Source organism: Bactrocera tryoni, chromosome 2, assembly GCF_016617805.1.
Source record: "Bactrocera tryoni isolate S06 chromosome 2, CSIRO_BtryS06_freeze2, whole genome shotgun sequence".
Classification (NCBI taxonomy): Eukaryota; Metazoa; Arthropoda; class Insecta; order Diptera; family Tephritidae; genus Bactrocera; species Bactrocera tryoni.
This window is the reverse complement of record NC_052500.1, coordinates 51,178,570-51,204,813: the sequence shown is the minus strand read 5'-3', so window position 1 is coordinate 51,204,813 and position 26,244 is coordinate 51,178,570. Positions and strand designations below refer to the sequence as shown.

The 26,244-nt window shown below is 34.9% G+C and overlaps 3 protein-coding genes and 2 non-coding genes across 8 annotated transcripts in view; 3 read left to right on the top strand and 2 right to left on the bottom strand.

The window, feature by feature from the left end:
- Positions 1-26,244, top strand: part of LOC120769259 (protein outspread) — a 168,045-nt gene that overhangs the window by 99,019 nt on the left and 42,782 nt on the right. The window lies entirely within an intron of this gene.
- On the bottom strand, positions 6,992-10,280 carry LOC120769260 (alcohol dehydrogenase-like). The gene is made up of 4 exons (XM_040096164.1): positions 9,917-10,280; positions 9,447-9,851; positions 7,282-7,792; positions 6,992-7,218 (listed from the first exon to the last, which is right to left on the bottom strand). Exons 1-4 carry the CDS (start codon positions 10,049-10,051, stop codon positions 7,139-7,141), a joined length of 1,131 nt encoding a protein of 376 aa, XP_039952098.1. The 5' UTR covers positions 10,052-10,280; the 3' UTR covers positions 6,992-7,138.
- LOC120769261 (alcohol dehydrogenase-like) lies at positions 10,957-13,502 on the bottom strand. 2 transcript variants are annotated; one of them, XM_040096166.1, is made up of 4 exons: positions 13,178-13,502; positions 12,680-13,084; positions 11,268-11,582; positions 10,957-11,196 (listed from the first exon to the last, which is right to left on the bottom strand). In XM_040096166.1, exons 1-3 carry the CDS (start codon positions 13,295-13,297, stop codon positions 11,280-11,282), a joined length of 828 nt encoding a protein of 275 aa, XP_039952100.1. In that variant the 5' UTR covers positions 13,298-13,502; the 3' UTR covers positions 10,957-11,196; positions 11,268-11,279. The 2 variants fall into 2 exon arrangements, with proteins under 2 accessions (XP_039952100.1, XP_039952099.1); XM_040096165.1 differs by having other exon boundaries at positions 11,285-11,582.
- Positions 24,699-24,770, top strand: Trnaa-cgc. Its single transcript has one exon. It is a non-coding gene; the product is annotated as a tRNA-Ala (tRNA).
- Positions 25,317-25,388, top strand: Trnaa-cgc. Its single transcript has one exon. It is a non-coding gene; the product is annotated as a tRNA-Ala (tRNA).

Below are 26,244 nucleotides of genomic sequence, written 5' to 3'. Positions count from 1 at the left end.
TGTCACAGTAGTACGCTTAACTGGTCAATTGTATGTTTTTCAGTACAAGTTGTAATTTTATTTTTAAATTTTCTACAAAGAAAAATATATTTCCTAATCAATATTAAAATGCATATAGAATCGCTTATTTTTGCTCCGTAAATGTTTTGCTCGCTACGTAGTCAGAAAACAACTGGCACTGTAATGGTTTCCAGGTACTATAATAACTGTCGCAAGTTTGTTTGACACATGATGCTCAAAGAGTGCCCGCGAGCTGTTCCAAAGGGTTACACTACTCTTGAATTTTCGCAATCAGTGATCGAGATGAGAGGAACTGCGGCTATGTAGGTGAGAACATAACTAAAGATACCCGGTTAGTACTCTGTTTAATACAATTTCGTAAATATTTTTCAGTTTTTGTTTAAAACAGAGTGACGAGCTGACTTATACATATGGGAAAAAATGTTTTGACAAGATCTCCTACCTAAATTCAGCATCGATTGCTGTCCAAGGCAACGGTACAATCTCCAAACTAATTGTTCAGATCAAACCACTATACAAACTGAATGGTTAAAATCAAGGCCTTGTATGGTAAACTTTTTTATTTGGGAAGGGTATTTAAACTTCGTAGGTTAACGTTTTTTCTTGTTTTAGAGTCCTCTATAAGTTGGAATGGAAATGAAACTGCTTTTTCGACATAGACGTAAATACACATCAATTCGTAGTGAGCATTTTATCTTGTTTATTTTATTAGTTTTAGTCGAAAGCCAATATTCTTCAAATATATGTATACATACTACATGGGCTGAAAAATCTATGGCGTCACAAACCTCTGTCTTTTTTTAGATGATTACATTTCAACCCAGCGTTCTTAAACTAAGTTCATCTACATGGTACGTGATAGGTCCTATCATTTCTATGTATAATTGCTCTTTCACCAAGGCAACACTGGGTCTAATTCAGCTTATGATACGATCTATGAACCAGTCCTGCAAGCACCATTTTCGCCAGTTTTAGCCACCGGCTACTAACACCTCATTCCTAATCCCGCAGAAACAGTTAATTTCAAACAAAAGGGCAACATGGCACAAACTCATTTTGAAGGTTTCTCACTATCGAAGCGGTATCGAAATGTTGGAGGAACGTTACAGATTATATTGCAGAACAAAACTATCTTTCCTTTAAAACAATGTTCTTTCATTGTTTTCCCTAGCGACTTTTTAGTCCATGTTGTAAAAAATGCATTCGTATTTCTTGAGTTTTGTTATTGAAAATAAATATTAGGTTCAAAATAAACGGATTTTGTTTCAGAATTAAAATTAGTAAATTACGGGGCACAACCGTCATTTTGTTTGAAATTTCTGTGAAAACTTTGAAAAATTTAACAGCCAAGATTATTTCTAGTAAAATCTTATAAAAATAAAGCTAGCTGTTTCGTTATTATATATTTTACTTAAATCTTGAAATTTGGAGCTTTTTAAAACTGAAAATATAAAATTAACGTTTTCGCTCTCTAACGAGTTTAAAACCTTTCTGATATTAATGTAAGCTTTAAAATAGCCAGAGTTGTACTAAATTTGTTTGAATAACATATGACTCATTCGATGTTGAGAAATTCATAATTCACCTGTCAATCCGTTTTAGAGCTAATTTAGGCAAATCTAGGCTTACAAGTAAGCCACTTAGACTAACGGCCAAAAAATTCCCAGCTGCAGCTATAATTCTTAAATGTATTTATTTTGCTTGCCACACTTCCTGTATGTGAGTTAAGAGGCCTTCATGAATGCCGGCTAAGCCTGTAATAACCGCTAAACACACTAAGTTGCAGTAAGTGAACTGGACTATTCGCACAAGCCTCTCTCCACCACTTCTACTCTACCTGAACTGGTTTCCCCACGAGTACGAGATTTAAGCTTCAACTTAGCGCAACCCAAATATGTGGCGCGTTCGCACATAGTGCACTCATGCAACACATTCAGGTATTCCAGAAATGTGCGCACACTTGACGGGTTGCATGCTTGAAAAATAGCACACAAGTGACTAAGCGGGCGCCAAGTCATTTGTTTATCTCTTTGCATTTCGCAAGAAGAAGTACGCTGTAGCTTTGTAACTGAGAGTTAAATGATATATTCGCAAAAGAATGCATTAATTTGCTAAAAATTCAGCCTTCTGCAGAAAGCATTTGCTAGACGCTGTCAAAATATATTTCTGAATCTTACATATAGGAGCAAGTGGCGCATCTACAAATTATTGTTCAAAGGTACATGCCGCGTGCACATTCATTTATATGTGCGCCTGCATTTTTGCAATGCAAAACTTGAAACGTTGCCAATTTGTTTCGCTTGTAAAATTTTAATTTCAATTTTTACTATTTGTTAAATTTTATTTCTGTTTTTCCCTATCGGAGAAATCTACTTTTCACATAACTTTTGTCAGGTTTTTTCCGCGTCGTCAAATGCCGCCAAGCGATTGCAAGTTGCAAACATTTGCTCAAAATGCCGCACAACCGTATGCACTGCCACAACGTCGTGGTGCTAGCCGTGGAACAGCGGCAGCGCCCAAAAATAAACATTTTTCGCGTCACAGCGAATTCGTGTTAAAGTTCAATGGACCCCGAGGCCCTGCGAGATTTGTTAGTGTGGCAGCAATTGGCCACACGCTGCATGCCACAAAGTGAGCGCGCGCGCGCGAAAATTGCCAGCAATTAATTGCAACACTAACACGCGAAGTGATAGTTGTTGCCGTGACCTGGACAATTGTAACTTCCAATACCATCCAAACAAATACCAGGTTCAATGTCCGTCCGTGACTAATTTTCCTTAAATATACTTATTTATTTTTACTTAAATTTTCCGAAGTTTTACAAGGGAAAGTGTCAACAAAAATAAACAAATAAAAGTCCCGCTTAACTACAGTCCAGCGTAATTTCAAGGAAATTTAACCTCAACTAAAAATAAAAAAAAAAAACTATAAAAACAGTTTGAGGAAAATGAAATGGATTGAGAGAGTGGTTACAATGGTGCATAAATTGGTCTCACCCGTTCATGAAATTATACAATTATTTTTCGCTTGTGCCCCCAGTAACGGATTATTTACAACTCCTACTTAACCACTTCCATTTTTCATAGCTCTGATTTGTTTAATAGCTTGCAGCTACGTATTCCAATCCACAATTCCAGAGCTGTTGCCAAGTAATGGGAAAAAATAAATAATTTCATATCACAACGATATAAAAATCTTTGAGGCGACTACTCCAAACCCTCATAAGTGTCTGCGACAAATAATTAGAAACATAAATATGTATTCCTTTTTAAAATAAACAAAAGTGTTAAGAAAATATTTCCAAAATGTTTTTTTTTTCATATTGTCAATATTTGATATTTTGTCCGAAGTCTCTTTTCTTGTAATATGGCACCACACCGTCGATTACTGATCGGTATCGGTGCACCTTTAAACAGTTATGGCATACAAAGCGGCTTTAACTTTTTCATAAATAGTGTAAAAATTGGTGACATTTCATTGAACTCCAACTTTTTGACAGCGTTTCATGAATGCTCAATAGGATTGAGATCTAGACTGAACAATGGCCAGAGTTTCGGTCAAAGAAGTGTTTTGTCAAACGTGCTATGTGTTTTGGATCAATTCATTCAGAAGTCAATTACTGGCATATTTTCTCTTGCTCATGCTAGGAGCACATTGCGCAGTATCCGAACCTACTTTTCTTTGCTGTGTGTGTGTGGGTTAGGGGTAGTCAGAATTTTCAAAAAATTAATTTTTTTTTGCATTTTCGTTAAGGGTAATATCTTAAAAATATTCTCTGAAAATTTTACGTTGATCCGATAATTAGTTTTTGAGTTATTCGACAAATAACAAAGAGAGCTCGGGCACCTCAAAGCGCTCGGGTGAAACTTTAAACGCGTTTTTCTCAAAACTATGTTTTTTGAACTGGTGACAACTGTAACTCGAAAACCGCTCTGTAGATTTTAATGAAATTTATACAGCAACTCAGGCCTGATCGAAGAATTTTTTTTTTCAAAAATTTCGATTTTTTAAGACCAATTAACTGTTGATTTTTTTAGAAAAAAATTTCCTGAGGCAGCTATTTTGTTAATTTTTGAAAACAAAAAAATCCTTCGATCAGGCCCGAGTTTATCTATTTATAAAACTATTTTTTTTGTCCGATTGATTTTAGATGAATCTCCAAGGACTTATGGTTGTCACCGCAAGTACCTTTTTTTGGAACAGGGTCAACACAAACAACTATAACTTTGGAAATAAATTTTTTTTTTTGTGAAATTTTCGTGACTTCAAGTCAACACATTCTATAACAATGCCATATTACTACTTTTGTAAAATAACACGATTTAATAGCAAAAAAAAAAATACTGAAAATTCTCATTTGTTTGTGCCTCTGACTACCCCTAACCCCTTAAGCGCGACGTAGTAGACTAACTCGATTCTATAGAAATTATCCCCGAACAATGTTTTTTTTTTTGTCGCCATGCTTGCTGACAGGGGAAACGTATTTGGGAAGGAAATCTGAACAGCCGTCTTACATCTGTTGAACTCCCAATATCTCTGGATATCGGCAGCACCATTTCGCGGATAGCGCTTTGACATGCACTGAATCGGGCAAACTCTGTGTATGAAAGGATCGCCTGGTCTCTCCTTACGACACACATTTCTTGTTGTTTGGTATCTTGAAAAATAATTCATTTTACAAACTTCCAACTTTTTGTGGCAATACACATATGTAACTGGTAGCAACAACGTAAACCCGCAGCCCGAATCAGCTGATACGAGCTATCTTATGAGAGCGCAATGGAAATGATTAACCAACAAAGCTTCTACCGCCCGCTTTACTGTAGGATACCGTATAATTTCCCACGATTTGGATTTTTCCCGTAGTAACGTGTCAGCTGATTGCTCTCTCACAACGCAGGGTTGCCAGTCTCGATATACTGTAGTAATTATAAAAATTATCTTCAATATGTTTAAAATTTTCTTAAACTAACTCAAAATCAGAGTCGAATGCTATTATTTATAAATATATAAATTATTTTTAATAGTTTGATTTCAGTTTTGATATTTTATATTACGAAAAATTGTACTTGAAAACTTAGATGTGTACAAAACTATACATGCTTATTGAGCAATGACAACATTGTTCAAATGACATCAAAATAGAATGGCTGATTTCTACGGGCTCAATTTTTGACAAATTTTGTTCACTACGGGCGGTAACTAACGAAGGGAGAAGCGGAATTCGCTGTTTCTGCTATAATACGTCATACCAGCGTTCCGTAACCCAACAAAGGCCTTGCGCATGGCAGGTGTTCAAATTTTGGCACTATCCACGATCGATTAATTTTCCTAAACAAAACAAACTCAAAGCAGAAACAACTTTAACTTACAGAAATTTTTGTAAGTATGTATTTAAAGCAAGATGACCCTTTGCTTCAATATAAAAACTGCATGAAATTACCGCCACGCCACTGAACTTTAAATAATAATATTACTTAATGCACCCTCTCGGAAAATAGATTATGAGACGTACATTTCCAAAAATATAACGGTAAACGATATACATATAAGGAAAACTTACAGTTATTTCATCGGTGATCGATGCAAATGCCGGAAATGCAAAGACAAAAGACAGACGTTTTGTTTCCAATTAGTTGAAATATCCATACCCGTAGGGAGTACAAACTATGTCCGCCTGAATACTTTCCTGAAGCAGGTTTCAGACTTCTAACGCCTTCTTTATAATAATAATTGGCAACTCAATTAAAAATTTAGTATTACAAGATCATTTTCGAAGTAAATAAAATTACCAACGAAATCATGAAAGCATTCGAGCACAGAGGGTACTGTTCAGCTATTTTTCTAGATGTAGGTCTGTCATGAAGACCTTTTATGGAAAATCAAAAACGTTTTACCTTACGCATTGCAAAAAACTTTCCAGTCATATTTAATAAACAGGAAATTTAAAGTTAAAGTAACAGGCTTCATATCAGAAGAACGAGTAATAAGGGCTGGTGTACCTCAGTGTAGCGTGCCAGGACTAAACCTGTACATAATATATACAGCAGACACGAAATTATTGAAAAAAAATTTCGAGATGGTACCGATAGTCAATATACTTTTCCTTGTCACGAAATTTTTAGTTACCTAAGAACCACATTTAGACTACAGCCCAGTACTGACTGACAATTCTCATCAATATATATCAAGGATTATTCAAGGTTGCTTTGGAACGAGAATTCAAAACATTTTCTATAGAAAAATCATTTGAAAACTCCTGGGAGAACGTCAAATCGAATTTTTATAAAAAGTGTCCTTAATATATCATTTCCAAGACTCTTTAGTACATGATATTTATTCATGATTACCGTAATAGGCGCAATGAGATACGATATGCAATTATTTGGTGTATAGGACCCATTCCTTAACATAAGAAGCACGATAAAACGAATATATAGTTCTAACCTGTACCGGATTCAAAATTATTGCATCAATTTTAGAGAACAAGTATGACTAATAGTCCCAATTTTCACCTTTTACCTATTACCTATTACTATATATAACTAAACATTACATTATATTATTGATATTTTCTCATATAAGAGTTACAAAAGTTTTTTTTTTAACAAAACAAACGAAAGAAATACGGTCCAATGACGCCGTCGGTCCATGAACCGCTCCACTCCGTAATTTTTTCGAGATGCAATGGTGACTCATGGAGTACATAAGAATGTACTTTTACAGGAATGAAGAATTTCAATTATATTCCAAACCTTAGTTGTTAAAAAAAAAACTTTTGTAGCGCCTTTATTGAAAAAACCCGTAACATATACATATGTAGTAATATGACCCTGATAATCTTTATACCATATATCCTATAACTTTCTGTATTAGTTTAGATATTACTAACAACCTTTAGATGAATAAAACTATTAAAATAGTTTCAAAAGGAATCTAACAATATCTCATATATTAAATATTTACTCGCTTATTATTCCTTATATATCCACATTTTTATCTTAATCTATATTTCCATAAATTAAAATTTCTAAAATACTGTTAAAATAGGCTTACAACTTTTTGCATAAAAATTTTCAAATACATTTTCTCAATACTCAGTATTCAGTCGCGTTCTTCATGTTTTGCATATGTTTTGCATATCCCTTCCTAAATCGCATATTAGATACTTTCGTTTTCTCAGTGGCATTGTTTCATCTGAAACACACAAAATAAATAAATTCGTAAATTAATCAATAAAAGAATATTATGCAACCGAACCTGTCTTTTTTTCATCTGTCACTTGTTCGGGGGGGTTTCGGACAGTTGCTTTCGCTTGTTCTTCGGTCGCTTCCTTTTGCGATGTTTCTCCTTTTTGCACTGTTTCTTCCGTTTGCACAGTTTTTTCGTTCTCTTCAAATTCCTTAGTACGCTTTATTTCTGTATTTTGTTCGGCTTCTTTGCTTTGTTCAGCTTCTTTGCTTTGTTCAGCGTCTTTCTTTTGATCAGCCTCTTTATTTCGCTTATGCGGTGGCGTCCAGAAATTCTTTATTTCCACCAATTTTAGTTGGCCCATATCACACAACCAAGTTGCACCATTAGCGTGTGTCTCCATGGCTTTTACAATATTCGTGGCACAATCAGCTGGCGATTGTACTGTGACTAAGCGACGCAATTTCTCGGTCAACATCAGGTTCTTGCCCAGAAAGCAGTATACATCATCAAAATGTTTGGTGATGGTAGGACCCGGACATATGGTATATAACTTTATACCAGTTTTTGGCTCTAATAGCTGCAAATTATTGCAAGTATTATTAGCAATTTAGTAGTCAAGCATATTGTCTAATTATAATTTTTAAATTGATACATTGTACCGTATTTTTATACCCTGTCTGTATGTCTGTATATACGCGAACTAGTCCCTCAGTTTTTGAGACATCGAAACCGAACAATGTCGAACACTTCAATCATATAAATATGAATATGATTCAGTAGCAAATCTTGTAAAAGGTGATCGCTACTGATTCAAATTTTTTCTTTGTTCAATAAACTGACAGAATCAGCCAGAGTACCGGTTCAGTACTCGAGTATGAAGAAAAATTTATTACTCGTTACAGTTCTCTGTTTGCTACCATACTAACTGATCGATGAAAATCAAGTTGTTGTAAGGAACACCTATTAGTTTTAATATATATTTTCACATATAGTAATTGGGCATGGATTGTTATCTAAAGCAACGCTAAATTCTCTAAACAAATTATAGAGATCGGATAGCATAAGCTGTCTTACAAACGTCTCGATCAAAATAAAATCGTTGTATGGAAACATTTTGTTTGACAAGATATCTTCACGAGATTTAGCATGCATTATTATCCAAGGCAACGGTACAATCTCCGAACAAAAATCGAACCTCATCTTGTGTGACAACTTTTTTATTTGTGAGGGATAATACGATATTATATCGGCTTTAAATTATTTCTTGTTTTCTTTTTTTTTTTACATTTGTACTTTACAATTGAGAGCACATTGGTATTAGTAATCCAATTTATCTTTCCTCAAAAAACAAGATTATAATTATTTTATATATAATTTGTCTTAGTACATTGTTCTGTGCTTCTTATGCATTAGAAGAAGCATATTTTATATATTATTTATGTATATTGTCCAGCACTTTGTCTTATCAATGTTCTAAACCAATTGATTTTTATTTATGCCACGAACACGTAAACACATTACGTTGTCTTCGTAAGTTTGTTTTTATTGATCGTTAAACACTTTAAAAATAATGTAATCAGTTTACTTCGAGTAAACCCCATTCCTTATGATTTCTTTCATCTATGTATATAACAACTAGTTATACTACATACATATATACTCGTATGCATATAATGTTTTGTTGACTATTGATAGTCTAGTGTAAAATGTGCAAAATGAAACTTAATAGCGTTGAAGATAACGGAGGTATTAGGAAGTATACTCTCTTACATCGAATTTAACTCGCTAACTGCGCTGTTGCTCTTACAACTTTAAAGTCCGTTACTCCAGCTCTTGAGCTTCCAAGGGAGTCAAAATATTACACACACTTTAGTTTTGGCCGATACTTCCTTGTTACAAAATCTAAATACATCTAAGTATATATGTATGCGTGTAACTTGCTTACAAAATTATATACACTGCACATATTCTGCACAACACTGTATTTTTTCTTCACTCTCACTTCAATAGTTTATAGTTTTTTGTTTTGCTTCTACAAATGTTATCTATGTAGTTGTTTTTGTTTTTGTTTTAACTCAACAGATTATCAGTATACCAATACACTTACAAATGTGCATTTTACTACGGATATATTTATCACTTCACACTAATCAGGTGATTTTATTATAAATACATATTTATCTGTGATTATAGTATAAGATTGTTCTACAGCTTTCGCTTATTTTACCTACCGCTAATGCTCGGGTGAAGTTCAATATCCCTCCCTTTGTGGCGCTATATATTGGTAAGGAGGGGAAGGGTGTCAGTGCAGCTACCGAAGCTATATTCAGAACCACACCGCCCTTGCCACCTCTACTTTTATCCATTAAATCGTAGGCCACTAGCGTGGCATTAATGGTGGCAGTAAAATTTGTTGCAATAATCAAATCGAAATTTCGTTCGTCAGCTATTCCCGCGCCATTAACAAGAACATCGATGTGTCCAAATTTTTCCACTATTCGCGTAAATATCACACGAGTTTCTTCCAACCCACAAGTGACGTCAAACGCCATAAACTGGCAAACGTGTTTTGTGTCGACGACATTTATCTCTTTGAATGCTGACTCATTCCACACCTGATCGAGTATCATGAGATTCTGTAATGTAACATAATGTTGCTCTTAAATTTTGTTTTATTGAAATTCCCTGTACGCTAACATACCGCGACACCCTTTTGCACCAGCTGTTTACACGTGTTTAAACCGATGCCACCAAAGCCGCCTATATAAATAACATGCTTTCCGTTCAAATCGAATCCAACTTCGTCCATATTTATATCTATTTGACTACACTCCATATTTATTTATAGTTTTTTTTTTTTTGCTTTCAAGGTTTATCTATCCGGTTTTTAAGCGCGCGGCAAAATACTTAAATAAGTTCAACTTTTATCTAAATATGTGCAAACACAACCGTTTGCCTTTGCGTTCGAATTTTGACTGAACTGCTGGTGTATTGTGTACAGTCACGATAAAAATGAGTGTTTATTTTTGGTAGATTCTTACCAAGCCAATATAAGGTGTATGTATGTATATTTATTTATTTTTTGTTATCATTAGCCTAGCTATTGTATTTCCGTAGAGTCTATACAAAGAGCAGTAAGCGTATGCGCTTTGATCAGCACGTACGGTGAGAGTATTCATGTCGGTTGTACACGTCGCGCTCTCTTAAAATGACGCTAAACTTATCAGTTTTTACCTCGGTTCTATTTCTGACTCACCGTTATCACTTATCAAATAATCCAGATGGTTTTATATTCATACTTATGCATACAAATGTGTATGTGAATGGTCGTATTGATGTTGGGATAACCAGCACTGGAGGAAATCAGAGAGAGTAGAGCATATTTTTTATAGTCTCATTGGACGATACTATGACGACAAAAAAGAAAACCCCTTTTAGAATAGAAGTAATGGCTGATCAGGTATGTATCCGTATGTCATGTATTATTAACATTTTCATCCACCAGTCTTGTGTATTTTAGCTTTGTCGTAAAAAAATATTTATATAGCTTCCAAAGTTTACATTTTTCCAACAGGGGTAGTTAGGCAACTTTTGTAATACTTTGTAAAGTGTTAGAAAATCGGTTTCACTATGTTATATTCGAGGCGCAAGTCTCGTAAGTAAGACTGTAAGAGTTACTAATCGTTTAAAAGAGTACCTAGTACTATTGATAGAACAACCACAAATGATAACACATCCCAATACGATATGTGTAAAACTTTTTATTACATTCTTATAGTCTAGAATTAAGGTATTCCTTACGTACAAATGTATGTACTATATCAATATGTACATATAAATCTTCAGTCTATGATTTGTAAAGCTCTGCGTCCCTTACTTTCCTCTGAAGGGTCGTGCTTCTAAATTGCAATATCAGCTGTACGTATCACATTCCGCGCGCCGAGTCTTGCAGCTTTCGCTTTCTTGATTTTACAGACGCTTCTGTAAAAGCAGAAAAATGTTAGGTTTTTCAGCTGGTGAAAGAAATTTTAAAATATGGTATTTAGCTTTGCCTTTGCATTTTTCTAACTTTGCTCTGTTTCCTGGTCTTCTTTGTGTAGTGGTGGTGTCCAAAAATTTTTTACTTCCACCAATTTAAGCTGCCCCACATCACTCATCCACGTAGCCCCATTTTTATGCGCTTCTATAGCTTTGACTATGTTCTTTGCACATTGGTTAGCTGTTTGTATTGGAAACGGACGAACGCGCATTTTCTCTTTAAAACATAAATCTCTGCCTTGGAAATGGTGCACATCGTCCCAATGTTTGGTGTCCGTAATGCCGGGACAAATACTATATAAAGTTATGCCGGACTTGGGTTCTAATTGCTGTAAAATAAAAAAAAATAACAAAATTATTAGAAATAACCAGGGAAATTTATATATTATATTACATATTGAGCAACGTACAAATATCAGGAGAAGAAAAAAACGTAGACTAACGAACTAAATGTATCTCAAAACATACAAGGTGCGTTCCAAAGTAAACAGGACTTTAAGAAAAAACAGAACAAATGGTTTTTTCGACAAAATCAATTTATTTTATTCAAAATAGTCTCTTTCTGCTTCAATACAGCTTTTTGCACGGTTCAAAAGCATGTCGAACGAGTGTTTTAGCTCGTAGGCCGGTATGGCCGCCAGTATACCGGTGCAAGCCTTTTGAATAGCCTCTACGTCTCCATAACGCTTTGCTTTCATAGGCAAATGCATTTTTCCGAAAAGAAAGAGGTCGAACGCTGAATACGGGGAGTGGTTAATGGTTAAAATGTGATTTTTGGTCTAATAATCGTCCTTCGAATGTTGGGTTCTGAGCATTTTTTGGTCGTCAGACAATTTGTGCGAAACAAACCGTGCACCCACCTTTTCCAAGCCCAAATCTTTAGTGTTCAATTCCATTTCCATGAATTTCAATGATGATTTCGGCCGATTTTGATGAATTCACGCACAGTTTCGATGGAATTTCCGGTGATCACGGATTTTGATTGGCCGACATGTTGATCGTCATTTATGTCCTCAATTTATAAGTCAATAAACTATAAAAATTTTGCTTACGTCGCAATGAGTCGGCATAATTTAAAACCATACACACACATAGAGTGCCAGAGTACATACAAAAATGCGCTAGTATACATAACTGTTATCGGCTGAAAAACCGGGCAGCAACTCAGCGCATATTATACGTATATTATATATTATATTATATTATACGCCGTATAACATATAACCTTGTTTACCACGTTCAGATTCTGTCACGCACTCTTATGTACTACTCAGCACCATACACACATATATGTATGCTATGGTTCAGCCATAGCACCAAAACTAGTGTCAAGATTTACAAAATTCTTATCTGCTACATACACTCATACATACATCTTTTTGTAATCACCGCTTACAATATGCAGTTGAAGCTGTGGTTTACCTACCGCTAATGCTCGTGTAAAGTTCAAAATCCCTCCCTTTGTCGCGCTATATATTGGTAAAACGGGGAAGGGTGTTAGTGCCGCTACCGACGAGATATTCACAACTACACCTCCTTTACCGTCTCTGCTCTTATCCATTAGATCGTAGGCAACGAGAGTGGCATTAACAGTGCCCGTAAAATTGACAGCGATTAAATTATCGAAATCTTTTTCAGTACATATGCCCGCGCCATTAATTAGCACATCGATGCTTCCGATTTTCTCCGCTATTTGTTTGAATAGTAGACGCGTCTTTTCCAAACCGCATGTGATGTCAAACTCCGTAAACTTGCACACACAACACGAATCGACTGAGCTGAGTTCTTTGAACGCTGATTCATTCCAGGTCTTGTGTAGTATCATTAGATTCTGTAAATTTATTGCACAAATATTAGTTTTTCTAGTCCATTTTTAGTTGTATTTCTTTGTTTTTTGTGTGGAATTTTTTATCTATCAACCTACCGCAACGCCTTTTTGCACCAATTCTTTACATGTTTCCAAACCGATGCCACCAAAACCACCTATATAAACAATATTCTTGCCGTTCAAGTCCATATTCACTTCTTCCATACTGCTAGCCATAATTTTTGTTTAATAACTACAACACTTGTATTTTCTTGTATAAAAAACTTATTTTAATGTTTATATTTTTACAAAGCACTAAAGAATATTCAAACGCATGATATTTGTAATTATCGTCCATATATACATACATATGTATGTACATATATATTCGCGCACAACCGTCTACCTTTACGTTCGAACTCTGACTGAGTCGCTTGAGCACTGAAAACCTGTTGACGATAAAGTATTGCTATAAATATGTATTTCAAAATTTTTGCTAGTCATCGTAAGCATTGTATGTATATATGTACGTATGTATTTATTGTTATCTGAATTGGAAATTAGATAATTTCGTTGCGTTTATTCACTCAGTACGTATACATATGTATATCATATATGTATACACACCTATTATTTTTGAGAGTGCGAGTAACCTTATCGATTTCGCGAGTAAGATATTCCTCTCTTAGTTTTCAAACCAAATTGTGCGAAGTCATTTCTATTAGCCGTCAAAAAACCTTTTATTTTTTTTTTATGAAAATATTAATGAACATTTTTATGTACGACATTCTTCATGTATCTACTATGTATGTACATATATTATGTATTATATGCTTGCACGTTCTAACCATAAGCAGATATTAAAACACCTGTTTATACAGGGTCCGGCACTCGAAGTGTAACCAACTTCAGTCCATTCGCACTGGAATCAGCTGCTTATAAATTTGCTGAATGACAGTTCGGAGTATTCACAAGTGTAAAAAAGTGATCTGCGATGGAATTCAAACGTAATAGTGTGATTGCTTTATATTTAGCTGGAAAATCACAGCCAGCAATTGTTCGTGAGCTCAAACACCTTAATGTGAATACAGTTTTTGTTTATCGCACCATCACTCGTTACAATGATACTGATAGCATCGCCAAACGCCATGGAGGTGGTCATCAAAAGCCTGCAGCTTCACGTGAGATGGTTCGGAAAGTGAAGAAGCGACTTGAGCGAAATCCACGACGAAGTGCCAATCAAATGGCTAAAGAACTGAAAATATCCGACCGCAGCATCCGACGCCTATTGAAAAATATGCTCAAGGCCAAGCCTTACAAGTTCCAAACGGCCCATGATCTCACACCGAAGTAGCAACAAGTAATTCTTGAGAGAGCGAAGTAGTTGCTTCGTTTGGCCGAAAGCGGTTAAATTCCGAACATTGTGTTTTCTAACGAAAACAATTTTCCAATTGAGCAATTCGTAAACTCTCAAAACGATAGGGTTTACTTGACCGACCATTCACGCTCTCCAATTGTTTTCATCGAGCCTGGCGTCAAAGTAAATGCGACATATTATCGGGAAAATGATCTGGAGGCTGCTTTGAAGCCGTGGGCAAACAAGCATTTCGGTCGCAAACCATGGACGTTTCAACAAGACTCAGCACCGTCACACAAAGCGCGAGTGAACCAAGAATGGCTGAAAAAAACGTTCCGAACTTCATTACGACTACATAATGGCTCTCGAATTCACCAGATGCGAATCCAATGGATTATTCTCTCTGGGCCATTTTGGAGAGCAAGGTCCGAAGTAAAAAATACACCAGTCTCGAGATGCTTAAGAAAGCCATTGTCCGTGAGTGGGCCAAAATATCGGCAAGTCACATTCGGGCAGCTTGCGATTCGTTTTTTGACCGTCTCAAGGCCATAGTTAAGGCAAAAAGTGATCATTTGGAGCAAAAGTGAATTGGTCCAGAATTTATGATTAGTTTCACACATTTTGTACTTTAAAATAAATAAAAATAATTTTCCAAACCGAATTTATGGCTTTTTTAATTGGTTGCACTTCGATTGCCAGATTACCAGATAATATACTAATTGTGCGTTTAAGAGAAGGGAACAGCGGTAAATTATTGAAAGGTTCCATATTGATTTACATAAATAGATGATCTAATGTATTTATCCAGTTGAAGTGATTTTTTCGATATGTTTTAAAATCGATTATTCATGTGTTACATCCAAAAATTAAGGCTGCCGCATGTTCTGAAAATTTTGGTAAAAACAAGAAAAAACGTTAACTTCGGCTGCACCGAAGCTAATATACTCTATCGTCAAATGAGGAAGTTTCCCATGCAAGCATTTGATTCCGATCATTCAGTTTGTATGGTAGCTATATGCTACAGTTAACCGATCTTCTTTGGAGATTACATTGTTGGCTTAGAAAATAATCTATACAAAATTTAGTGAATATATCTTGTCAAATGCAAAAGCTTTTCATACAAGAACTTGATTCCGATCGTTCAGTTTGTATGGCAGCTATATGTTATAGTGGTTCGATATCGGCAGTTCCGACAAATGAGCAGCTTCTTGAAGAGAAAATGACGTTTGCAAAATTTCAAAACGATACCTTAAATACTAGTTTGTATATATACAGACAGATAGACGGACAGACAGACGGACATGGCTAAATTGACTCAGCTCAACATGCTGATCATTTATATATATATTTTATAAACAAGATTTCTATTATAATTTTTATCAATCAGTTTGAATGGCAGCTACAGATGTATATGCTTTAGGGTTAATCTTAACAATTTTTTCAGAGATTGTAGCGTTGCCTTGGAAAATTATATGTGCCAAATTTCGTAGACCTTATCTTAACAAAGTTTTCTCTACAAGGACTTGATTTTAATCGTCATTTTTTTAGAGCTACATATACGCTATATTGTCCGATCTCAACAATGTGATCGAAGATTGTGCATAGCATTGTCTGAGATAATAGTCTATGCTAAACTTCGTGAAGGTACATACTCGTACATACCTCGTAAAAAATGTTCTATACATGAGCTTGATTTTCATCGTTCAGTTTGTATGACATCTAAATGATATAGTGGTCCGATATTAGCGGTTCTGACAAATGAACAGTTTCTTGAGAAGAAAAAATTTAATATGCAAAATTTCAGATCGATATCTCAAAATCTTTCGGATCGGTTCGCGTATATACAGACGAACAGACCTGGACAAAACGACACGGTGATCATTTAAATATCTATTGCATTGTACCTTAAATATGATCGAATGACATGTAGATTAAATAATTAAAGAATTTCATAGCCATTATACGCCCAAAAGAACAAATTACTACCACTTGGAAAGTATAATTATTTTTTTAGCATAGAACTCGGCGGATTGGATTCATTGAAAATGTGCCATTTACCACATTATGCAGAACATATTATAAACAATGGTTGAATTTTCGAAATACCAGTCCCTGATTTCTCAGTTTCGGTTAATTTTAGACTTTTTGAGGTCATGGTCATAAATACAAAGCGCGTTACTGATAGCAATGCATTTGAGCTACATCATTGGAACTATGTATACTCGAATTTCCCTTTGTAAAGGCTTTATATCTTATCGTGCAAGAGTAACACCTGTGCATTTCTTACTTGAAACATCAACAAAAATTGGTTGCTTCAAACTGTAATTGATTTTGATAATATTATGTGTTGCTTATTGCTATAAAAAACTTCAAAAAGTTGTTTGTGTTTGCTGTGTGGACCCTTACCATGATATACAAGTATATACTTGTATGACAAATTTTTCTAAATAAGGTTGCTATTTTCAAAATCACCACTCATCAAGCAACGAATTTAGTTAAATATCATTAAGTGTCATCAAAATATCCAAAGAGATAACAATTGTTTTTGTTTGCTTTTTAATCAGTAAGAAACTTATTACCACGTCACCATGAGTTTTAAGACTGAAAAAAGAAAGATAACACAAATAAATCTAGTCATCTAAGTCAATATTTGTTGACTAAAGTACAACATTAATGGCCATTTAATAACTCCTGTCTTAATGATAAGTCGGTACTTGAAAAATCTAACAATTCATGCAAGTGGTGCAAATATAATGTGCAACATTCTTTAGATTGGCCAGATAAAAGCGGCAGCAACAAAGTGTTATGATCCTAAAAATGTTATCTTATCCCAGCTATAGTATAATAAGTTATTTAAAGTACATTACTATGAATTACTTTAGTACTAATTTAAACTAGTTTTGACTACCGTTAAGATCAAATCGGTTTAGTCCCTAACTGCCTTCAAAGATAAGTTCCATAGGACATTTCAGCAAGAAAAGCTCCGCCGATCTTATGAAAAAGAAACAAACTCGTTTTTCCGTTAACGAAATCAAGAAAAATAGGAAAAAACGATGCATTTCTTATAGCAACTATTTGTAGAACTAAATACTAATGGTTTGCGTCCAAAAGAAAATGTTTTGCTAGTTATTTTTAGTTACGTTGTGCGATATAAAGATATTTCAAGTTGAATTACCTAATAAATTAAAAGTATTTTTTATGAAGATCTTTACCTTGATTTTTATCGGTCAGTTTGATTGGTTGCTATATGCTATAGTGGTTCGATCTGTTCAAAGTATTCGGATATTGCACCATTGTCTTATACAATAATCTATGACAAATTTCGTGTTGATATCTTGTCAAATAAAGAGCTTGATTTTGATCGGTTATTTTGCGTGACAGTTTTATGCTATAGCGGTCTAATATCTGCGGTTCCTACAAATGAGCAGCTTTTTGAAAAAGGACAGACAGACTTCTTCTTCTTGGCGTAGAAACCGCTTACGCGGTTATAGGCGAGTTAACAACAGCACGCCAGTCGTTTCTTCTTTTCACAAGGTGACGCCAATTGGAGATTCCAAGTGAAGCCAGGTTCTTCTCCGCCTGGTCTTTCCAACGGAATGGAGATCTTCCTCTTCCTCTGTTTCCCCCGTCGGGTACCACGTCGAATACTTTCAGAGCTGGAGTGTTTTCATCCATTCGGACGACATGATCTAGCCATCGTAGCCGCTGCCTTTTAATTCGCTGAACTATGTATGTCAATTTCGTCACATATCTCATACAGCTCATCGCCCCAATGAAAACTCGTGACGTCGACTCATCAGATATTGTCATCGTCCATACCTCTGCACCACATAGCAGCACGAAAATGATGAGTGACTTATATAGTTTAATTTTTGCTCGTCGAGAGAGGACTTTACTTCTCAATTGTCTACTTAGTCCGAAGTAGGACCTGTTGGCAGGAGATATTCTGGCTGACGTTGTTGTTGGTGTTGATGCTGGTTCCAAGATAGACGAAATTAACTTCGAAGTTTTGACTGTCAACAGTGACATGGGTGCCTAGTCGCGAGTGCGATGACTGTTTGTTTGATGACAAGAGATATTTCCTCTTGTTCTCGTTCACCACCAGACCCATTTGCTTCGCTGCCTTATCCACTCTGGAGAAAGCAGAACTAATGGCGGGGTTGTTAAGGCAAAGGATAGAACCTTATATGCGATGTTGAGGAGGTTTACCCCATGGTAGTTGGCGCAGATTGTGGGGTCTCCTTTTTTGTGTTTTGAGCAGGAGAGAGGGGGCCGTCGCCCCGGGCGCAACGTCTTGGGGGCGGCAAAACGATCTTCGCCGTTTTTTAATATTCAGAAAAAAACTCCAACAAATTTTTTTACAAAATTTATTAAAAAAGATAAAGAGTTGTACACTCACAATGAAATAATCTGTATAACAATGAAAAATATTAATTTTTACTCGAATACTCTTCAGTCTTTGAATTTGTCTTATATCTTTTGGCTTACATCTTTCTTAAAAATAGTGATAGAATTTAAAGATGCATTTCTAGCTTTGTCTAGCGACGTGTCACTCTCAAAGTTACCCTATGCTTTGAATGTAACAAATACTTTTATTTCTCCAAATTTTCAAAAATGATATTTAAAAACTCCAATTCGGGCAATAATTCCTGAAAATTGTGTCAAAAGTGTACAAGATATAGGGCGAAAATGAGTTTTTTCTATGTCTTTTAATAAGATGTCTTGTAAATTTACTATCAATTTCCTCAAAAACCGTATTGTGAGAATTTTGGAACTTCAGAATTTGCGTGGCTTCTAGTTCCTAAATTTTATATACTTAATATCGAAGATATTTTGTAAAAATTCACTTTTGTTCGAACCACCTCATGAAACTTGTAGGTAGGTAGATAAAGGGGGCGGCAGAACATCCTTGGCCCCGGGCGCCTGAAGTTGTAGCTCCAGCCGCTTTGTTGTTCTTCAGAGGGGTAATTGCTATTCGAACTTCTTGATGGTCGGGCAATGAAATCCGGAAAATCAAATAAAAATAAAAACTTGAGCATTTGTATAATGAAGCTAGAGAAACCAAATAGTCGGTAATTTATTCGATTAGAAAATTGAATATATCCGTTTCCAAAAACACTTTCTTTTCTGAAAGTGACGTTCACAAATACGTTTGCTATTACCGGCTAATTGGAGGTTGTGTAAACATTAAAGTCAATAACGCAATCCGCTCTATAATTATCTCGTATAATTTTCTATTTAAAAAATAGCTATTAAATGGTTTATCATTATTATAATTTAAATTTCAATTCATATAGTAAGTTTTACGTCAAATACTCTTTATGAATTATTATATGGCAGGTATTGAATTTACACTTTTGGGAGACGGGTGTTTTGAGATTTTGAATATGCGTTTCGTATGAAGTGTGAATAATATAAAGATGCAAATTCTTTTATCACAATATTTCAAATATTACTAATCATTAAAAATATTTATAGAGGAATAAACATTGTATTTAATTTGGTATCAAATTGTTAAAAGTGTAGGAGAAATTCCGCAACTTCATCATAGATGGGGGTTTCATGGCGAAAACAATGACTATCACTAAATGACAGTAACATGTACTTCATTTGCTTGCGGTGACTATGCAATTCTTATCTACTGAAATGGGAAGTTTACTGATAAAATAAATAATCCCATAATCTTTATTGCTACGAACAACGTGCAAAAAGTAAAAATTCACAAGTTGTGCTAAAAGTTATTTTAGCACATACATATACGTACATACATACATACTTATACATTTACGAAGCAAATCTTTGCTGAATTTTTATGGAAATGTTAGCGCATAAAATCAAATGGGGCTTATAAGTATTGTTAATAGCAATCATACCATTATTTATCTAATACCATGTTCAGACCGAAAATTTAAAGGGATTAGGTTACATTTAAGCCCTTTCACTAATCAGCCCGTTCTCACTGCCGTTGGAAAGATGAAAAAACAGCTGTTTTTGCCATTCAAAAATTCACATCCCTTAATATTTATTAAAAAGAAAACATTGTCATATAGTATTTTGAAATAAAATCCGTCTTCTTTTAAATATTTTCCATACAATGGAAATAATGGACGCATTTTTTAATTTGTTAGGTTGATTTTCGGGCGAAATTGGATTCATTGCTTTAAAAAAAATTTTGATTGTTTACATTTTTTTCCCTTTGTAGTTTCTAAATCAGCTGTGATAATGTAATAGATTTCCAATGCTGACAAGTAGATGGCGCAAAATCAGAGTCGCACAGAAAGACTTAGCGTGAATCAGTTTGAAATCACTCCGATGAAGTGATTTCGAACTGTCATTTTTGTATGGCGAAATCTTGATAAATTTATAAGATTAGTGGGATAAACAACTCAACAACCGAAATCGTGTGATTAAGTGTCGGTCTGAACATGGTATAACATGTTCTTCTTAAAAAAGAAACCTAACATTTGTATGTATATTTATATGTACATACATATGTATATTGGGGTGGGGCAAAATAATGATTTTGTATTTCCGATATAAAAAATTTACAAAATTACTAAGTCAACCTGTGCAAAATTTATTCGAGGTAAAAGTGCAACCTTAAATCGTAAACGATTATTTTTAAAAGCTTATTTTTTTACACAAAATATGTACATATACATATATTACGGTGTGTCATTCTGAGGCAACCTTTTTTTCTACTGAAAACAGGCTATAAACTTTCGAAAATGTGACAAAAAAGTCACTCAAAAGATTAGCTCTTAATATTAATATTAAGAGGTGCCTGTTTCAAAGTTTATATTTTCCATATGAATAACATGGAAAAAAAATCATTTTTTGTGGTGGTTATTGTGCGGAGGTTATTATATGTGCGCGCGATGGCTGCCAGTAGGGATGGTAAACTCGATTCCGATTCTACTCGAGAATCTAGTTTTCTCGTAAAATAAACGATTTTAAAAAGGTTGACTCAGAATGACACACCCTAAAATATATGTACCATATATGATCGGCATGGTGAGCCTATTCGATTTAGCCATGTTCCTCTGCTTCTCCGCTCACGTTTTTTCTTGTTTCCATTGTAAGATAATAATTACAAACAAATCACACTACACAAGGTCTTATTAAGTAAACAAAGTTGGCGAAGCTTGATGTAAGCTTACTTACATGCAAATACTATCATAAAGATGACGGTAAAATCACTGTGGACTCATATGTAATACTATTATATGAAAACAATATAAAAATTATCAATTGTATAACATAATAAAATTTGTAAACTGTTTGATTATCACTATACAAGTGTAAGCCCGCCCCCTTGTTGACTTGTGAATCACCTTTATTGCATTCAAGCTCTGTCATAGAATGTTGAGCTTTTTGAGAGATTCTTTAAATTGTTTCCCCTTTAAGATATCCAATTTTCGTATTGTCTTCAGCCGCTTTTGAATATAATAAATTTAATCTTTCGTTAAAGATTCTCACGTCCATATGAATGCATGTACGGTACCATATTTTACTCCCTTAGCACTCTGTGAGTCCACATATAAATATGGCGATGAGTTTACTTTCTATATGAATTTATACAAATATATTATATAGATCTGTGTACTATGATTTTGTTGATTATTATACATAAATATATATACGAATAATTCCTGAATAAGATATACATATGTATTTACGACATGCATACATCGTAAGTCGTGTAGCCCATGAACGGCGCTATTTCCCACTGACGACTCACGCAACAGCATGCTCGAGACAAAATTTTTTTTTACATTTAATTGGCAAATATATACGTTGATATATGTGTATATTACAAGAATATTACGAATGTCAAGCAACTGTCAACAGCTGACAATTTCATCACTTGTCCTACACCTGTCAAAATTGCATGTTTGTCAACGAACATGCTACAATTGCATTCAAATTGAAGTGTTTATGACAGCAAAGGCACCGCCAACGGATACGGTTATGGTATTATGGTTTTTGGTTATTCATGAAGTTAAATATTGCAACAATTCAGTGATATACAAGCGGTTGCTGTCACTCGACTAGCTTTGTTCACATATTACATACATAGTATTACAAAATTTCTAACAATACTTGCAGCTCAATTAATAGCCGGTTATTACGAGTATCTACAATAAGTTTTGCATAGCCGAGCATGTATTGTTAATCCTCAAACTTCAACCATGATTGCGGAAGTATTCTACAATTAAGCATTTAGTAAGTTAAGAAAACTGTGTACGTAGTTATTTCTATAAGGATGAGCATATGTATGTATATAGCACATATTTATAAATGTATGCGCTCTCAAGTAATATAATGTTCGCAAGATTTGAAGAAACCTTATTTAGGTTATCAAATAGCTCCCTTCCGCTTTTTATTCAATGCTTTATAAAAAGTGTTACAGTGATCGGATTTAGTTCAAATATGCGCCGTTTCGTTCGATAATCTGTTTCCATCTAGACGACAACTTCATAATACCCCCTTGTAGAAGCCCCCCTCTTTATTTGCGAAGAACTCGGACATCACAAGCCTCTTTTGAGTTTAACTTTACACCAACAAGGGCGTTTGCCATGGACAGGAACAGGTGGTAATCAGTTGGCGCTATGTCCGAGCTATATGGTGGATGCGATGTGCCAATATGATATGTGCCAATTCACCGGCCTTCGGCCAAGACCGTTTTCACTTATGTTATCCATTTTTCGTCGCCAGTCACCATTCGCTTCAAAACTGGGTCGAGTTCGATCCGTTTCAGCAGCATATCGCAGGCGTTGATTCGGTCCAGAAGGTTTTTTGCGTCAAATCATGTGGCACCCAAACATCAAGCTTTTTTGTGTATTCAGCCTCCTGCAGATGGTTTAATTTGGTTTGATGACTAACTCCCGTCTTCTGGTGACTAACCCTCATCTTCTTCTGATTTTCACGAGATGCCACATGCCGGTCTAACTCGATGTTTTCCATGATCATTTGCTGGCGATGATGTCGTTTTCACCCACTCTGAATCGTCAAAACCATTTCTCCGCAGTTCGAAGTGATAGAGTACCATCCCCCCAAACACCATTAATCTCACGGAACGTTTCTCTAGTGGAAGGAAAATTTTAAAATAGCGCGAATTTCGGCGTTAGTGAACTCTATGTTTCCACGTCTATAACTGTTGAACGCAATATCCAAACTAATCATGCATTGCGTCGTTTTGTAAGTAATGTCAAGGCCTTTCAGAGATGAATAGTATTGCCAGATACGAACTCTGTAGCCCTTTATACAAAGCCGTTTCCTTGAGTTCTTGAATAATAACACATGCCAGAAGACATGTCCTCAAATAAAAAAGTTTTCCATAAAAGCACTTGATTTTGATCAGTCAGTATGGCAGCTATATGCTATAGTGGTCCGATATCGACGGTTCTTGGTAAAAAAAGAGACAGGTGCACTTCAAAGAACTGAGTGACTAGTTCGCTTATACTATTCTGATAAACGGACATGGCTCGACTCAGCTCGTTACGCTGATGATTTATATACCTATATATTTTATAGGATCTCTGACGTTTTTTTTGAATGTTACAAACATCGTTTCAAACTTTATATACCCTGTTCAGGTATAATTGTATTAATGCCTAATTGTCATGATTTAGACTCAGGATGAGATATTCGAGTTCTGCTTACTTTGGTAAACTTTCTGTCTAGTTTGTTCCATCATTGCAGCAAAATATTTTAGGAAGCAAATATTGAGTAAGTTTTCGGCAATTTCCCTTTTGGTGTTGCCTATTGCTTTCACACCTTTCACAAAGGCCAATTCTGTTCGGGCGATTCTATAATAATCGCGCGATTCTAAAATTTCATATTACATAATGTATATTCCCATTTTCTTGTACGTTTCGTAAACCGGTATTCAAAAATAGATTCATAAACTCATGTTCATCGTCATGTACCCTCACTTGTATACGCTTCAAGTAGAGCAAACAAAAGTACTCGTGTCTGAACGCTGTCGTAGTGTTCATAAATATGTACGTTATATTTTACAGATCTGTAATTGTTTTATATAATTACTGCCAACTGAAGAATCGCATGTTTTTAATATTTTTAAATATTTAATTTAGTTGTTAAGTAATTTCAACATAGATAGATAATATATACATACATTATTTAATCAGTACACATATCCAAATTCATATAACATGAAACAAAGTCGTTTCATTACAGAATAAAAACCCCACTCAAACCACATTTACTTAGCTCCAAAATAAGTGAAGTGAGGCATTGGGCATCAACCCCCCAACGGGGGGTGTAGCTCAGTGGTAGAGCGCTCGCTTCGCATGTGAGAAGTCCCGGGTTCAAACCCCGGCACCTCCAATACGATTGACATATGAATCATCGTTGGAAAAATCAATCGTAGAAAATACGTCTTTTTTACTAAAATTTTTTTAGTCTTATGGATTTCAAATTATAAACTTTTCTACTCATAATTTTCTAGCTATAGCAAAGAATTGAAATTATTAAACAACAAATAGACAACAAACTGTAGCAGCTGCTTACCTCACCAGCCATTTAAAGTTACTAAACAATTAGACCTAAATATAGAAAATCACACAAAGATACATTCCAAAGTTTGTAGGGTAGTGAGCTGCTACAAGCACAGGTGAGAGACAAAAGAAATCGTAAACAAAGCATGGGAAGCGCACTCGCTCAATTGTAGTGTCTCTCTTTTCTCATTTTTATTGCATCTCTCGAGCGCATATATTTCACCAATATATTGTGAATAATTTTAGCTCACTCTCTTTTATTTACCCACGTGCTGAGTTAAGTGTGGTGTATTACACGATTTCAACCAACTACTTGTTGCTTTTCAGCGGTGGTGGCTATATGACAAAACAGTCATTTGGCAAAATTTCAATAACGGGGGGTGTAGCTCAGTGGTAGAGCGCTCGCTTCGCATGTGAGAAGTCCCGGGTTCAAACCCCGGCACCTCCATTCAATCTAAATTGATTTTAGTTTTTTTTAATTTAAAATATTAATTAATTTCATTTTATTTTCTAATACTATTTATTTATGGCACTAAGTCGGTATTTAAAATGTGTTGAGTGGAATAGCAGAAAGTTTTTTCACTACCCGATTAGATTAGTTAAATGCAATTATTTTGGACTATTGTTTTCATATTTAATATAAAATTGGTTTAAGAAACCTTGAATATAATCAAGTACATATTTCGATTCATAGTAATGACGCCACAATGAAATTTCTATTTTTGTACGCGATAACTTCGTCACATTCATTCATTCTTAGCTGATTAGCACCATTACGTATACGCTTACTACAAGCAGAATGATAGAAATCTTAGAAAAAAAACTGTCGTGGCACATAATTTTTTTTTCAAAATGGCACATCAAGTGCTAATTGAGCCCGATAGGGCTGCACTCCTACCTACCTATATGCGAATGATGAATTTTAAGCTCTCTGTGCTTACAGTTATGTCTTATCATTATTGAAAATTATTTTTTTTTATTTATTGCGTACTATGAATTTAGTATTGTGGCATTGATAATATAATTAAATCAAACAAGAGACGAAAATGAAAATAATTTTCAAATTATATATAATACAGTTAAATTAATATAGAATTATACTAGAACGAATATGAAACTTATGTGTTGGATTTACGATCCGCTCGTTGCACTTTAATGATCCGTCTTCACCTTAGATTGCTAGATGTCAGCAAAAAAAAATATTTTTTCTCTGTCTGTTATTATCAAAAAATGTGGAACGATGATTCCACAACCCACAAACCACACCAAACCGTTGATATCCTGAATGAATTGGTAGTTCTTGA